This window comes from Myxocyprinus asiaticus, chromosome 31 (genome assembly GCF_019703515.2).
Source record: "Myxocyprinus asiaticus isolate MX2 ecotype Aquarium Trade chromosome 31, UBuf_Myxa_2, whole genome shotgun sequence".
Lineage (NCBI taxonomy): Eukaryota > Metazoa > Chordata > Actinopteri > Cypriniformes > Catostomidae > Myxocyprinus > Myxocyprinus asiaticus.
In genome coordinates, this window is record NC_059374.1 from 41,453,846 (window position 1) to 41,468,514 (window position 14,669).

Below are 14,669 nucleotides of genomic sequence, written 5' to 3' on the forward strand. Positions count from 1 at the left end.
ACTTTATGTCATAGTAAATAAAATATGAGTGAATTCGTTTAACCTTCTTTCATTATTTTTGTTTTTCAGACTCTTGCGTGATGATCGCTCATTCTCCTTCATCCCTCGCTCCAGGCAGGAGCTTCCCGACAACTTCCCCAAAGAGATCCCAGGAATCTGCTATTTTCTGGAGGCGGGCAAATCCCAGAGCCACGCCTCCCTCACCAGCACTCGCTCCGCCCCCGTACGCAAAGTGTCCTATAACATTGGGACCATGTTTTTACGGGAGACTAGCCTCTGAGATGGCCCCGCCCATTTGCTATGACATCACGTAGACTAGTGTTGCCTATGGCAACTGGAAACCCCGCCTCTCGAACCGGAGCTTTGGCCTCAGAGGTGATAGATGAACGCAGGGGGCAGAGAGGACGGTCCTGCCCTGGCCCCGCCTCCTTTATGGAGCTATGGATAATTGTGTTCTAAAAAGACATTAAAAACAACTATATATAGATATATATTTCAGATAAAGCCTTCTGCTCAATAACATCGCTAGCAACGACAAACACACAATAGTACTCTAGTGTACACATACAGTACAAATACTATGGACAAATTAATGTAAACACACACACACATTGCTTGCAGCATTGCAGGTTATAGAATTCACATGCATAACTTGGTGCCTTTACTCTCCAAATACACACATTACTCCTAAACTCATTTATTTCCACTACTTACACAATTTTACATCCTTTATTTGTGTTTATATGTGTGTCCAACTATTAATCATGCTTAGATCCAGAGTATATGTGTGAATGTGTGTTTCCAATTAACCGTTGTTACTTCCCTTTTGTATGTTCTTCTACCATTAACCGCTATTAGATTGTATGTATGTCTGTGTGTGTGTGTGTGTTTGTCCCCTACTTTGTGTTTAAAGGAATAGTCCACCCAAAAATTTAAATCCTCTCAATATTTGCACACCCTTGTTTTCGTTCCAAACCGAGAAATCTGTTCACAGTGACTCGTTTTCACGTGAAAACTTGCGTTGTTTAACGTTACAAATAATGCAAGTTCTCACGTGAACGTGTGTCACTGTGAATGCATAAGAAAGACCAGAGAAGGTTCAGAAGGTTTAGGTGAAACAACCCAAAATGTAAGTAAATTTCCAATAAAAATCCTCAAGTTCGTTGCGCGATCATGAGCATGAGAGAAGCTCGTTCACAGTGGCTCGCGTGCTGACGCGAGAACTTGCATAGTTTAGCACTAAAAATGATGCAAGTTCTCGTGTGAACGCATGCAACTGAACGCATAAAAAAGAAAGACACAAAGGTTTTGGTGGGGAAATAAACGTTAATTTTAGTCTTTAGTCCATGAAAATCCTGATGTTCGTTGCGCGTTTATGAGCACTATGAGAGAAATTTGTTCACAGTGACTAGTTTTCTTGGAAAAAAACGTGCGTTGTTTAGCGCTAAAAGTAATGCTCTCGCGTGATAAATAAAGTTCTCACGTGAACGCACAAGAAAGAAAGTCATACAGGTTTTTGGCGAGAAACAACCCAAAATTTAAGTAATTTTACGATGAAAATCCTATCGTCTGTTGCGCATTCATGAGCACAATGAGAGTAGCTCGTTCACAGTGGCTCACGTTTTGAGGCTAAAACTCGCATATTTTAGCACAAAAAATAAAAGTTCTTGCGTGAACGTGTGCCACTGTAAATGCATAAGGAACAAAGTCAACAAGGACGTTAAATGAAAGTAATGTTTCAGTGAAAATATTGACGTCCGTTGCTCATTCATGACCACTACAAGAGAAACATGTTTACAGCTGCTCTTTTTCTCATGAGAAAAACTTGCATTGTTTAGCGCTAAAAACAATTAAAGTTCTCACGTGAACGCGTGCCACTGTGAATGCATAAGAAAGAAAGTCCAGAAGGTTTTGGTGAGAAACAACTCAAATTTAAGTCATTGTACGATAAGAATCCTGACGTCCGTTGCACATGCAAGAGCACAATGAGAGTAGCTTGTTCACAGTGGATTGTGTTTTGAGGCTACAATTTAGCACAAAAAGTACACTCGCTTGAAAGTGTGCCACTGTGAATGCATAAGAAGAAAGTCCAAATGGTTTTGGTGAGAAAGAACCACGTTTCAGTGAAAGCTTGAATATCTGTCATATGTTCATGAGCGCTATGAGAGAAACCTGTTCACAGCGGCTCGCGTTCACGTGAGAACTCCGGTAGTTTAGAGCTAAAAAACAACACAGTTCTCACGTGAACATGCATGGCACTTTCCATCAGTGTTAATTTGTTCACAGTTTTTTGTTTTGGTCATAGTTTTAGTCTTTCAACGAAAATGTTCTTTAAAAGTAGTGAATATTTCATCATGACCTACTTAGATATAATTTTAGTCAACGAAAACAATATATTTTAGTTGATAGCAATGTGTGAAATGGCCAAAAAAGTGTGTCAAACTGTAACAGACCACATTTTAATCCAATATTGAAACATTTAGATAAAAAAAAAGTTATAAAAAGTTATAATTAAAAAATGTATCAAACATAGGCTATACTGTAAATATGCATACTCTCCTTGTTGTAACAAAACCTTAGCTCCTGAAATAATAATGAACAGATTGAAGTATAAGCTACTTTTTTTTTTTTTTTTTTTTTTAGAAGTTAGCCTATTGTTTTCTGAATTCTTCATGCTTTTTAGAGACTTTCGTTTTCTGTAAAATGATATTACATTGCGTGTAGCGTGTTTCTTACGGAAACAGCGTAGACACAACAGAACATGCGCAATGCAAATTACGTGTCATTTACAGTAGTTCAAATGGATCTGTTCATTCACTTCGCTGTATAGATGTTGTTATATTACATATATGTTGTGGGTATAGTGATTAAACTCTTTTATAAACAGAATGCGTTTGAATGAGGTATTTACCCAGTTTGAAGCGGTTCATTTTGCCGGTGTTAGCGCGCAGCTCAAGCGGGTAAATCCTCAACATACTGGATTATATGAATCCATATCTTGCACTGTTAATATCAGATTTTCATCAACAGTATGCTTTAAAATAATCGTTTAATTATCGTCATGCGCCATCTTCATTATCATTAACGAAATCAAAAAACCCTTCGTCAACGAACGTTTTCGTCAGTGATTTCGTTGACGAGATTTACACTGCTTTCTATGAAAATCCTGAAGTTTGTTGCACCTTCAATCACAGTGGCTGATTTCCACAAAAAAAACAAACAAAAAAACAAAAAACAAGAGGAGTTCCCATCAAACACAAAACGTTCCCCTAACATTAGCATTTGGTTCCCATTTGGTTATTTTTTTGGGAACCAATTCCTAATGATCTAGGAAAGTTCTCTTTAGGTTATATTTTTTGCAACCATAAACTAACATTCCCAGAACGTTCTGGAAACCAAAAATTGTTAGCTGGGTTGTCACGTGAACACACGTGCCACTGTGAACGCATAAGAAAGAAAGTCATACGGGTTTGTATCAACATGAGGGTAAGTAAATTAAATATTTGGGGTGAACTACTTCTTTAGGTTTGTGTTCTGCGTGTTTATACGCTGTTTGCGTTATTGTGTGTGGGTGTGCTGATTTGTACATCTGGGTATGTCTACATGTGTAAAGCCTAAAGGCAAAAGCGTACTTTGGTTTTTTGTGTGCCGCTACAGCTTGTGCACAGTGCATGTGACACATATTTCTACATCAGCACAGTACATGCGTACTGCGTGCAGTCTAGATTTTCTAGTAACGTGGACAGTCCGCGTCTTAGCACTTCATCTGCACATACGCCTGCTGTCGACTGTTCTAAAGTGTATTGCAAAGCATTAATGCGCATGTGTTGAGCGCGTCCATATGGGACCGTGGTCAAAAGAGTGTACTTTGAAAGGCTGAGTGCTCGACTGTGCATGAGACGGAACCAGGCACGTGCCGTTGGCTTTGAGACTGGGCAAGCATCAAAGACTTTTAATACACATTATTAAACACTGTGCCCAAAACACATATGGGTTAGCGTAATGTTGCGGAAATGTTATAGATGTGAATTGTTGCCTTAGAACCCATCAGTCAATGGAAACAATTATTTTTAATTCAGGAGAGTAATACTGCTCATATCACACAAATGAATGATTTTCTTATATTGAGCCAAGCAGGTTAATGTCCATTAAATCATACAATGAACCATAGTGCCGGAAGAGCTTGTTTTGACATACAAGAAAAAGATTGCCAGTTACTAGTTTCAACATCACAGGCCTCACACGTCACTCTTCCCACAGTTCAGAACCACTGGAATGGACAGCAGCAATTAACTAATCTGACCACCAAAGACAACAATCTTACCCTGAATGCACAAGGCAAATGTAACATAGATACAGCAGTCTACATCCATTAATATTTGTTTTTTAAACAGAAACTGCGCCTTAACGGTTGAATTATAAAACAGACATAACACAAGAAAGACATGATTGCCAGATCACCACTCCATACACTCATCTATGACCTAGTATCAATAACACAGATTTTTTTTATAAATATATTAACTTACCTTTACTTGGACACAATGCATCTTTCCTTGCGAATGAACATCTCCATCACTTTGTTGTAAAAGTCGCCCGCTTGTCTAAGTTTCGATAGCCTCTCTTTCTTGATTTTTAATTGAAATTAACTTTGCCAAATCCGCGTTGGTCGTCGATGCTTACACTGCACTGCAGATATCCTTTGTAGCGCTTAATAACGCATTAGTTACGTGAACTTGAACGTGTTGACACAAAACTAAAATCTAGCCTATCAGATAGCGTGACGGAAGATCGGCTTACTCATTTTGGTAAGCATGCTTACCTTGGCCATTTGTAGTAGCGGGCGTGATTCAGTATGAATGAACAGTGTTGAATGAAAGGGCGGTCAACAATGCTTTGAATCAGAGAAAGCATAACACAAAGTGCTTATATCTGAGGGTGGTGCCAAAGCGAATAAATGAATAACTAACTGTCTGTGCTGCTCAACTGAGATGAAAGATGACGAATTTGACCGAAAACAGTAGTTTATATTAACAATTATTTTTACATATTTCATAGTGTCATTTTCTTTCACCCTTCTGTTAGGAAAGCACTGCTAACCCTGCTTATATGGAGGGCACGTCCCTGGACGGAAAGGTACACGGAAAACCAAAGTATACCCTAGCCTTAATGTGAGTGAGTGTGTGTTTGAGAGAGAGTGTGTGTAAACAGTTTGAGGTCATGGAAATGTATGTCATAATATCATTATTCATTTCAGTCACATCTGATTAAACCAAGATCACATTAACCGTAGACGTGTCAGTCATTTTTATCAGGATGCCAATAAAATCGATTCATTGCAAGTTTTATGGTGTCACTGTGTCCGACTGCTGTGTCAATGGTCTCTTTAATTGGCTCCTTTTCTAAAAATGCGATTTCAATACCATGAGATTGCAGATTCTGAATGTAATGTTGTGTGCATGTGAACGAGAAGCTTGTGAGTTCAGTGTCTGTGCAAATTTGTGACCGATTGTCCTTTTGTTTCAGATCTTTTTGATGAATTTACTGATCCAGCTCACAAAATTGGTCGAAAAAATGTGTTTACCAGACTTGTATCGCTACTTCTCTCATAAAAGTGCCATGGAGAGCTTGAGTCTGGTTCCGGTATTGTCAAATTGATAATAAACATTAACTTATAAACCTTTAAAGACAGACTTACCATGAGCTCTGACGTTGTTAATTGATGGTATATGCTTCTGTTGGGGTTATGATGGGGTTGAGGTTATAAACTTCAAACGTATTGTTTCTATATTTATAATCAACAACTTTAAATCAATAGTTTAATATGTTTCAATCGTATTCAATTCGATAACATCATTTCCAATGCTTCATAGGATAGTAGTTCATTTCCTCATGAAAGACATAAAGTACACAGTCTTGTACTTTTGTCTTTTCGTTTGATTTTCAAATACTTTTTTGCTTCAAATCAAAGTTATATAATGTTGTGATTCACCTCAGAGCTGGTTGGTTTGGTTTATGACTTAGAACTCTTTTATGAAGTATTTTATGAAATCCCTATGGAGAAAATGAATGGGGAAAATACTTCCATAACCAAGATGGCTGAAAATGAGAGCAGGCACCGTTGCGCTCTATAACGACTTTAATTTCGGTCTGTTCCATCAGAAGACTTGATAAATAGAGCACTAATCATATGGACCACTTTTTTGATACTTTGATGGTGCTTTTGTGTCCTTTTTGAAGCTTGAAAGCTCCGGTGCCCATTCATTTCAATTGCACACAAAAAAAGGATCAGTACATTACTGCAATTTCCCTTTTGTGTTTCCATGGAAAAAGGAAGTAAAAGGTTTGGAACAATCCCTTTAAGGACAGTAAACGCCAATGAGAAGTCCTTACAATGCTTTATATACAAGGCAGAGTCCAGCCTAATAGTCTCTTATTGGTCACATGATACAGTTAACAGTAAAATTATATGAATGTTGCGCACATCATCATCACAATCAGCGGTTCAGCATCACATGCACACCCACCTATATTTCATATTGCCAGATTAATTTGATTATTTGAATGCTTCTGTTTAATCCAGTGATTTTATATCTACTGGCTGACAGTAGCAAATGCCTCTCTTGTGTGTTCATGTTTATTAGTAGCTTTATTTGCATGCAGGCGTGTTTGGACCATCCCATTAACTAGATGAGCTGGATTTGTGTTATAGAACACATAACAGAAGGAAAGAAAGATTTAGTTTTGTATGTGCATTCATAATGTTAATGAGCAGCTTCTGAATTCTCATAATGTAAATGAAACAAATGGCAAGCAAGTGGTGTGTTTAATTTGATGCGAAGAGGTGAGATGTGGGTGTGTCCTGTTATTATGAAATATATAGCTCGTCACTGGCCACACCCACCCAGGAAACGGCTAATCGCAGTAAAGATTGAGTGGCCACGCCCACTCAGAAAGGAGACAGAAAGTATATTTATGTTTATGTGTGATTAACATGGGGTGATAGGACAAAAAACACCATGAATGAAAACATGCAAATGCATCCAGTGATTTCATTATATAGAACAAATGATTGATTAATAATAATGTTAATAGTCTTAATGGTGAAAAGCTCTTTCCAAGGTTTGTCCTTCCCCTCATCAGTGTTTAAGCAGAAATAGAATCAATGTTTTACACTTGAGAAACAGAGAATCTGTGTTGACGGATGCTTGTCGAGTCTTGCCTTTCTAGCAGGTTTCACTGATGATTTTGTCAAGCTTGTTCTGGTCACAATATATCAACTAATTATCTGTCTCTGACTGCTCTGCTAAATGTGTGTGTGTGTGTGTGTGTTTAAAAAAGAAAAACTAGTTTTAAAGAATAGACTATACACCTTTTTCACCGACTGTGATGACACATTTCCGCCTTATCAGCGTAAATCTCGTAAATTTTTTTATATTATAAATTTTTTTAATATTGAGTATAAGTTTATAACATTATGCTTTGTGTTATATTACACCAGAATTAGTAAAAATTACCACAGCTGCGAGGGGGTTTCAATTACAGCTGCCGAGGGAGTGACTGTAAATTTGGCATCTTCTCCCATCTGACTGTCTTAATCCACCGCTCTCTATTTTTTTTCCTCTTCTGGAAAGTCATTCAAATGTAAAAAATGTAATTTTTTCTTTTGCTCTTGGAGCAAATGGGTAAGTGAAAATAATATTTGCTGTGATCTCCCATTCACCGCTGTCGAAGTTTACCCTGGAAACGTTTACTTCTGCATTTCAAAACCCGGAGTGTGAAAACGGTCAATTATAATGGCTTTAATCTTTTCTTAAAGGGATAGTTCACACAAAATTGAAAATTCTCTCATTATTTACTCACCCTGATGCCATCCCAGATGTGTGTGACTTTCTTTCTGAGAAACACAAACAAAGATTTTTTTAAGAATATCTCAGCTCTTTTGGTCCTCACAATGCAAATGAATGGTGGCCAAAACTCTGAAGCTCCAAAAAGCACATAAATGCAGTATAAAAGCAATGCATATGACTCCAGTGGTTTAATCCATGTCTTCTGAAGCGATATAATAGGTGTGGGTGAGAAACATATTAATATTTAAGTCCTTTTTTACTATAAATCTCCACTTTCAAACAGCCCTCCTAAGCACTTTTCTCTCCTAAGAGTTCTTCTTCTTTTGTTTTTTGCAATTCACATACTTTGTGCATATCGCCACCTATTGGGCAGGGAGGAGAATTTATAGTAAAACAAAAAGGACTTCACTATCGGTCTGTTTCTCACCCACACCTATCATATCACTTCTGAAGACGTGGATTTTATCACTAGAGTAATAAGGATTACTTTTATGCTGCCTTTATGTGCTTTTTGAGCTGAAATCTTTACACCCGGTTGACTTGCGTATGGACCTACAGAGCTGAAATATTCTTCTCAGAAAGTCATACACATCTGGGATAGCATAAGGGTGAGTAAATGATGAGAAATTTTTAATTTTTGTTGTAACTATCCCTTTGTCTCTTGTCAAACAAATAGTTATATAAATAGCTTTGATTATAATTGCTATAACAACAATGAACTGTCTGTTTGAGGTCTTTTACGAGTGATTGTCATACAAATATTTTATACTTCTTAAGGTGTATGTGTGCTTCATTTACTTATAATTATAATTTATTCATATTTAACTGAAAATCACATTTTAAAATATGGATATGATGATCCTTTAAGGCTTTAAAAACTTGGAACATATTTCACAGGGGTAGAATGACAAAAATAATATTTTAGATATAAAAATATGACCAAATAATTAAAATATGTCTTTTTTTTTTTTGCCCTTTAGATAAAAGCATCTGCTAAATGACTAAATCTAAATGTAAATGTCTCTTTTTGGTCGACTTTAGTCTTGGTTCATTTTACATACACTGATGTTTTTGGAACCCAGCCAACATGATTATATTATATTATATTAATGCAATATTAATATGAATTAGCAATAGTATTATATTAGTATGCAATAGTACAATATTTCTGTCCTACATTTTTCACTTACACTTCACCTAGAATTTTGTGTCAGTGAGATTTGCACTAGAAGGCACCACCCACATTTCCTTGAGAAAATGTGAAGTCTAATTATAACTTAATTTGATGACAGCAGAAGAGTATGGAAAGATCCCATTTAGAATATGTTCTAGAACAGTGTGACATGTTCTGTGATAGAACACAATGATTACTCCAGTGTTCCTCTTCCTTTCCTGAAACATCTCGTAATAACATTACTACAGTAATCTGCTCATTACTCATTCATGCCGACCTCGTCGCATTCAGCCAATTAAATTAAGGTGCATAATTACAGACCTACAGATGAGGGGCTTTGTGTAGTGTGTGTGTGTGTGTGTGTGTGTGTGTATGTGTGTGTGTGTGTTTGGGATGTTGATTATACAGTGCATCCGGAAAGTATTCACAGCGCTTCACTTTTTCCACATTTTGTTATGTTACAGCCTTATTCCAAAATGGATTAAATTCATTCTACAAACAATACCCCATAATGACAACGTGAAAGAAGTTTGTCTGAAATCTTTGAAAATGTATTAAAAATAAAAAACGAAAAAAATCACATGTACATAAGTATTCACAGCCTTTGCTCAATACTTTGTTGAAGCACCTTTGGCACCAATTACAGCCTCAAGTCTTTTTGAGTATGATGCTACAAACTTGGCACACCTATTTTTGGGCAGTTTCTGCCATTCTTCTTTGCAGGACCTCTCAAGCTCCATCAGGTTGGATGGGGAATGTCGGTGCACAGCCATTTTCAGATCTCTCCAGAGATGTTCAATCGGGTTCAAGTCGGGGGTCTGGCTGGGCCACTCAAGGACATTCACAGAGTTGTCCCGTAGCCACTCCTTTGTTATCTTGGCTGTGTGCTTAGGGTAATTGTCCTGTTGGAAGATGAACCTTTGCCCCAGTCTGAGGTCCAGAGCGCTCTGGAGCAGGTTTTCATCAAGGATGTCTCTGTACATTGCTGCATTCATCTTTCCCTCGATCCGGACTAGTCTCCCAGTTCCTGCCGCTGAAAAACATCCCCACAGCATGATGCTGCCACCACCATGCTTCACTGTAGGGATGGTATTGGCCAGGTGATGAGCGGTGCCTGGTTTCCTCCAGACATGACGCTTGCCATTCAGGCCAATGTGTTCAATCTTTGTTTCTCATGGTCTGAGAGTCCTTCAGGTGTCTTTTGGCAAACTCCAGGTGGGCTGTCATGTGCCTTTTACTGAGGAGTGGCTTCCGTCTGGCCACTCTACCATACAGGCCTGATTGGTGGAGTGCTACAGAGATGGTTGTTCTTCTGGAAGGTTCTCCTCTCTCCACAGAGAAATGCTGGAGCTCTGTCAGAGTGACCATCGGGTTCTTAGTCACCTCCCTGACTAAGGCCCTTCTCCCCCGATTGCTCAGTTTGGCCGGGTGGCCAGCTCTAGGAAGAGTCCTGGTGGTTCCAAACTTCTTCCATTTACGGATGATGGAGGCCACTGTGCTCATTGGGACCTTCAATGCTGCAGAAATGTTTCTGTACCCTTCCCCAGATCTGTGCCTCGATACAATCCTGTCTCGGAGGTCTACAGACAATTTCTTGGACTTCATGGCTTGGTTTGTGCTCTGACATGCACTGTTAACTGTGGGACCTTATATAGACAGGTGTGTGCCTTTCCAAATCATGTCCAGTCAACTGAATTTACCACAGGTGGACTCCAATCAAGTTGTAGAAACATCTCAAGGATGATCAGTGGAAACAGGATGCACCTGAGCTCAATTTTGAGTGTCATGGCAAAGGCTGTGAATACTTATGTACATGTGATTTTTTTTCGCTTTTTTATTTTTAATAAATTTGCAAAGATTTCAAACAAACTTCTTTCATGTTGTCATTATGGGGTATTGTTTGTAGAATTTTGAGGAAAATAATTAATTTAATCCATTTTGGAATAAGGCTGTAACATAACAAAAGGTGGAAAAAGTGAAGCGCTGTGAATACTTTCCGGATGCACTGTATTCCTTGTTTGTAATACTGAGTTTCATAACCTTTATGATAAACTACAACAAGTTAATGCTTCTGTCAGCTATCACACATTTTCTAAAATATTCTCCTTTGTAGGAACATTGCCTTTGAGTGCATACACAGAAATAATGTATACTGAACTTTATGTACTGTATACTTTGAACAAGGACAAAGAAAATCATATTGAAATATTGTAGACATTTATTAAAGTGACCAAGTCTCTTTCATATGAGTTGAGTCGTATTTGTCCTTATAAATATAGATGTTAGTTAATGTGTTTGTGTTTATGTATATGTGTGTGTGTTTGTGTGTGTAAGCAAACCCATCAATTCCTGAACAAATTGTGAAGAAAACACATTCTCTCTTGTTTTCCCATGATGATATTCTATTGGGAACGTTTGAACTGAAAACCAAAGACATTTTTTTTGTCCAGCTGAAACAATAAAATGCTTCGGTCAGTGTCTGATCACCCGACCCAAAATGTTCACATGCTCGTTGCACCGAATTCTAACTGAACTGAACCATTTTTTATCTATGAGAAAGATTGGAGCCCTCTCTCTCATACACGTTTGTTTTTCTATCTTTTTTGTGAGGATTTTACATTGACTTCTATGGTTTTATACTGAGATAATGATATTTTCTATGCCATAAACTTCACACATTTTCATAAAGACATTTTTTAATATGCTTATTAAACCGTTTTCCTTCGCCGTTGGCTGCTCCACACAATGTCAGAGATACACACGTGTTGAAAGGCTCGGTGAAAGTAAGAGTTTTATCTCCCTCAGGATAATGTCTGAGAAAATAAATAGGAATTATTGGATTAGCAGCTTCCTGTCACAAAATGGGACATCTTTCCCCAGACGCACAATCGAAAAAACTCTCAGATCCGTCCTCAAGGCACCAGCTTTTACAGAACACACATTTATGACACCTCGCTCTCTCTTTCTTTCCTGTTTCTGATGTGCATTTTGGGCCAGAGGGGAAACAGAATGGTGTTAAAAGTGGAGGGAGACACTCAAGTGTGCAGGTCTTCAGAGAGTGAAAAGCTGTGTGTGTACTTGTGATGAAAATGTGAAAGTGTGTGAGTGACCTTTAAACAGAAACAGATGAACAAAGCGAATCACTGTCCACTGTAGTGAACACTGTCAATCGATTAACAATTTCAGTTGAATTAATTACATACAAACATACATAAAGGCATACAGATAATTGCATCTATCAATATTTGCTAAGAAAGGCTCTCAAATAAAGACAATTTAATACAAATAATGCATAATAATTCAAATAATTATAATGTATTTATTTAATAATTGTAAAATAATTAGAATTCAGTTTGAAATATATTGCATTATTGTGGCAGGCGAGTGAAGCATACAAAAAGTGGCTTCAGATGTCAATATATTGTTTGTTAAATTCCCATATCATTGAACAAGTCTACAAACAAGCCTACAGTCGACAGCAATCAATTTTGCAATTGAGTTAGTCAGTCTGTCGCATTTTTGCATTCCGTCTGTGTTATTTTTAATTGTCGGCCTATGTATAATGCTATTGGAGTGTCATACTGGTTTTCAGCAACATAAACAGCAAATTTTTAGGATGCTGTGTCAAGTAAAGGCCCCGATATCCTTACGGAGAACTTCTTCGTTCGTTCTTCGTTCAGGGGTATACGTTCAAAACAGCCACGCAACGGTATAGTGTTTGCGGACATTGGGACACCGGCCACACCGCTGTGGGAGGCATTTAGAGGTACATTTAAATATGAGGACGCAACAATGTAAAACCTTAAAACTGTGTTAGCGATGGCTTTATGCCTCATTCTTTGAGTAGAATTCACATGAGATCAGTAAAAGAAGCTGTTTTAACTACTCAATTATGATTTAAAGTAATATACAGTACTGTGCAAAAGTTATAGGCACTTGTGAAAAATGTTGCATAGTGAGGATGTCTTCAAAAATAATGACATAAATAGTTTTCATTTATCACTTAATGTCATATAAAGTCCAGTAAACATAAAAAAGCTAAATCAATATTTGGTGTGACCACCTTTGCCTTTAAAACAGCACCAATTCTCCTAGATACATCTGGACACAGTTTTTCGTGGTTGTTGGCAGATAGGATGTTTCAAGCTTCTTGGAGAATTCGCCACAGTTCTTCTATCTATTTCGGCTGTCTCAATTGCTTCTGTCTCTTTATGTAATCTCAGACTGACACGATGTTCGGTGGGGGGCTTTGTGGGGACCATGACATCTGTTGCAGGGCTCCCTGTTCTTCTATTCTAATCTTTTCTATTTGCAAAAGTAATGTTTGGGAGTCTAACATTTATATTTCCTATTGACACACTAAAGCTGAAGATATAAATAACCATCTTAAGACAAATGCTTTTGTGAAACATCTTATGTGCCTAATGTACTGTATATGCAGTAGAAAATGTTTAATTTGTCTTGTTTACATTCTGAATTCATCACGCTAATGGGCTAACATACTGTACGTGGCCATAATACACTGCCTGGCCCAAAAAAAAGTCGCCGTTTGGATTTACATTTTACATTTAGTCATTTAGCAGACGCTTTTATCCAAAGCGACTTAGAAATGAGGAACATAGCAAGCAATTTGTCATACAAAGTTCAACAACATCTACAGTGTTGTACTGCCAAGCTCTCAAGGTGGCTGGAGTAGTATCAGTGCTAGTGCAGAGGAAAGAGACAGAAAGAAACAGAAGTATATATATACACCGATCAGCCACAACATTAAAACCACCTGCCTAATATTGTGTAGGTCCCCCTTGTGCAGCCAAAACAGATTCAGAGATGATATTCTTCTCAGCACAATTGTACAGAGCGGTTATCTGAGTTACCGTAGACTTTGTCAGTTTGAACCAGTCTGGTCATTCTCTGTTGACCTCTCTCATCAACAAGGTGTTTCCATCCGCAGAACTGCCGCTCACTGGATGTTTTTTGTTTTTGGCACCATTCTGAGTAAATTCTAGAGACTGTTGTGTGTGAAAATCCAGATCACTGAGATCACTGAGATCACATTTTTTCCCCCATTCTGATGGTTGATGTGAACATTAACTGAAGCTCCTGACCTGTATCTGCATGATTTTATGCACTGCACTGCTGCCACATGATTGGCTGATTAGATAATTGCATGGATGATTGTTGGTGCCAGATGGGCTGGTGTGAGGATTTCTGTAACTGCTGATCTCCTGGGGATCTCCTGACACATCAGGGTAAGATAGGAAATGCATGAAACGATGCACCCATCATACATAGTGTCAGAGTATTGTGTGTTAGACTGTGGAAAAATCCCACCAATCATATTGAGGTATGTGATGACATAAAAGGTCCGACATTAGAGAAAAACGCAGCAAGAAGAAGGCTGAACAGAACATGTGTAAACCATTCATTTTCTTTTGTATATTAAAGTCTACAAAATATCTACAAATCATTTGCTTTCGATGAAAGAGAGAAGCAAGATAATTTTGAGACATTTTGAAGAAATTTGATGATTACTTTGTACCACAGACCAACGTCATACATGAGAGGGCGCAGTTTCACCAGCGAATTCAAAGGCTGGAGGAAAAAGCAGAGACATTTATTCGCGCACAGTACGAATTATCAGAAAA

General features: G+C 37.9%; 1 protein-coding gene across 1 annotated transcript in view; it reads left to right on the forward strand.

Moving 5' to 3' along the window:
* LOC127422587 (guanylate cyclase soluble subunit alpha-2-like) overlaps positions 1-5,346 on the forward strand; it is a 52,652-nt gene extending 47,306 nt beyond the window's left edge. The window contains exon 9 of the mRNA XM_051666244.1: positions 70-5,346. Coding sequence (XP_051522204.1) covers positions 70-280 — 211 coding nt within the window. The 3' untranslated portion in view covers positions 281-5,346. The remainder of the gene's footprint in view (positions 1-69) is intronic.
* Positions 5,347-14,669: the final 9,323 nt, after the last annotated feature.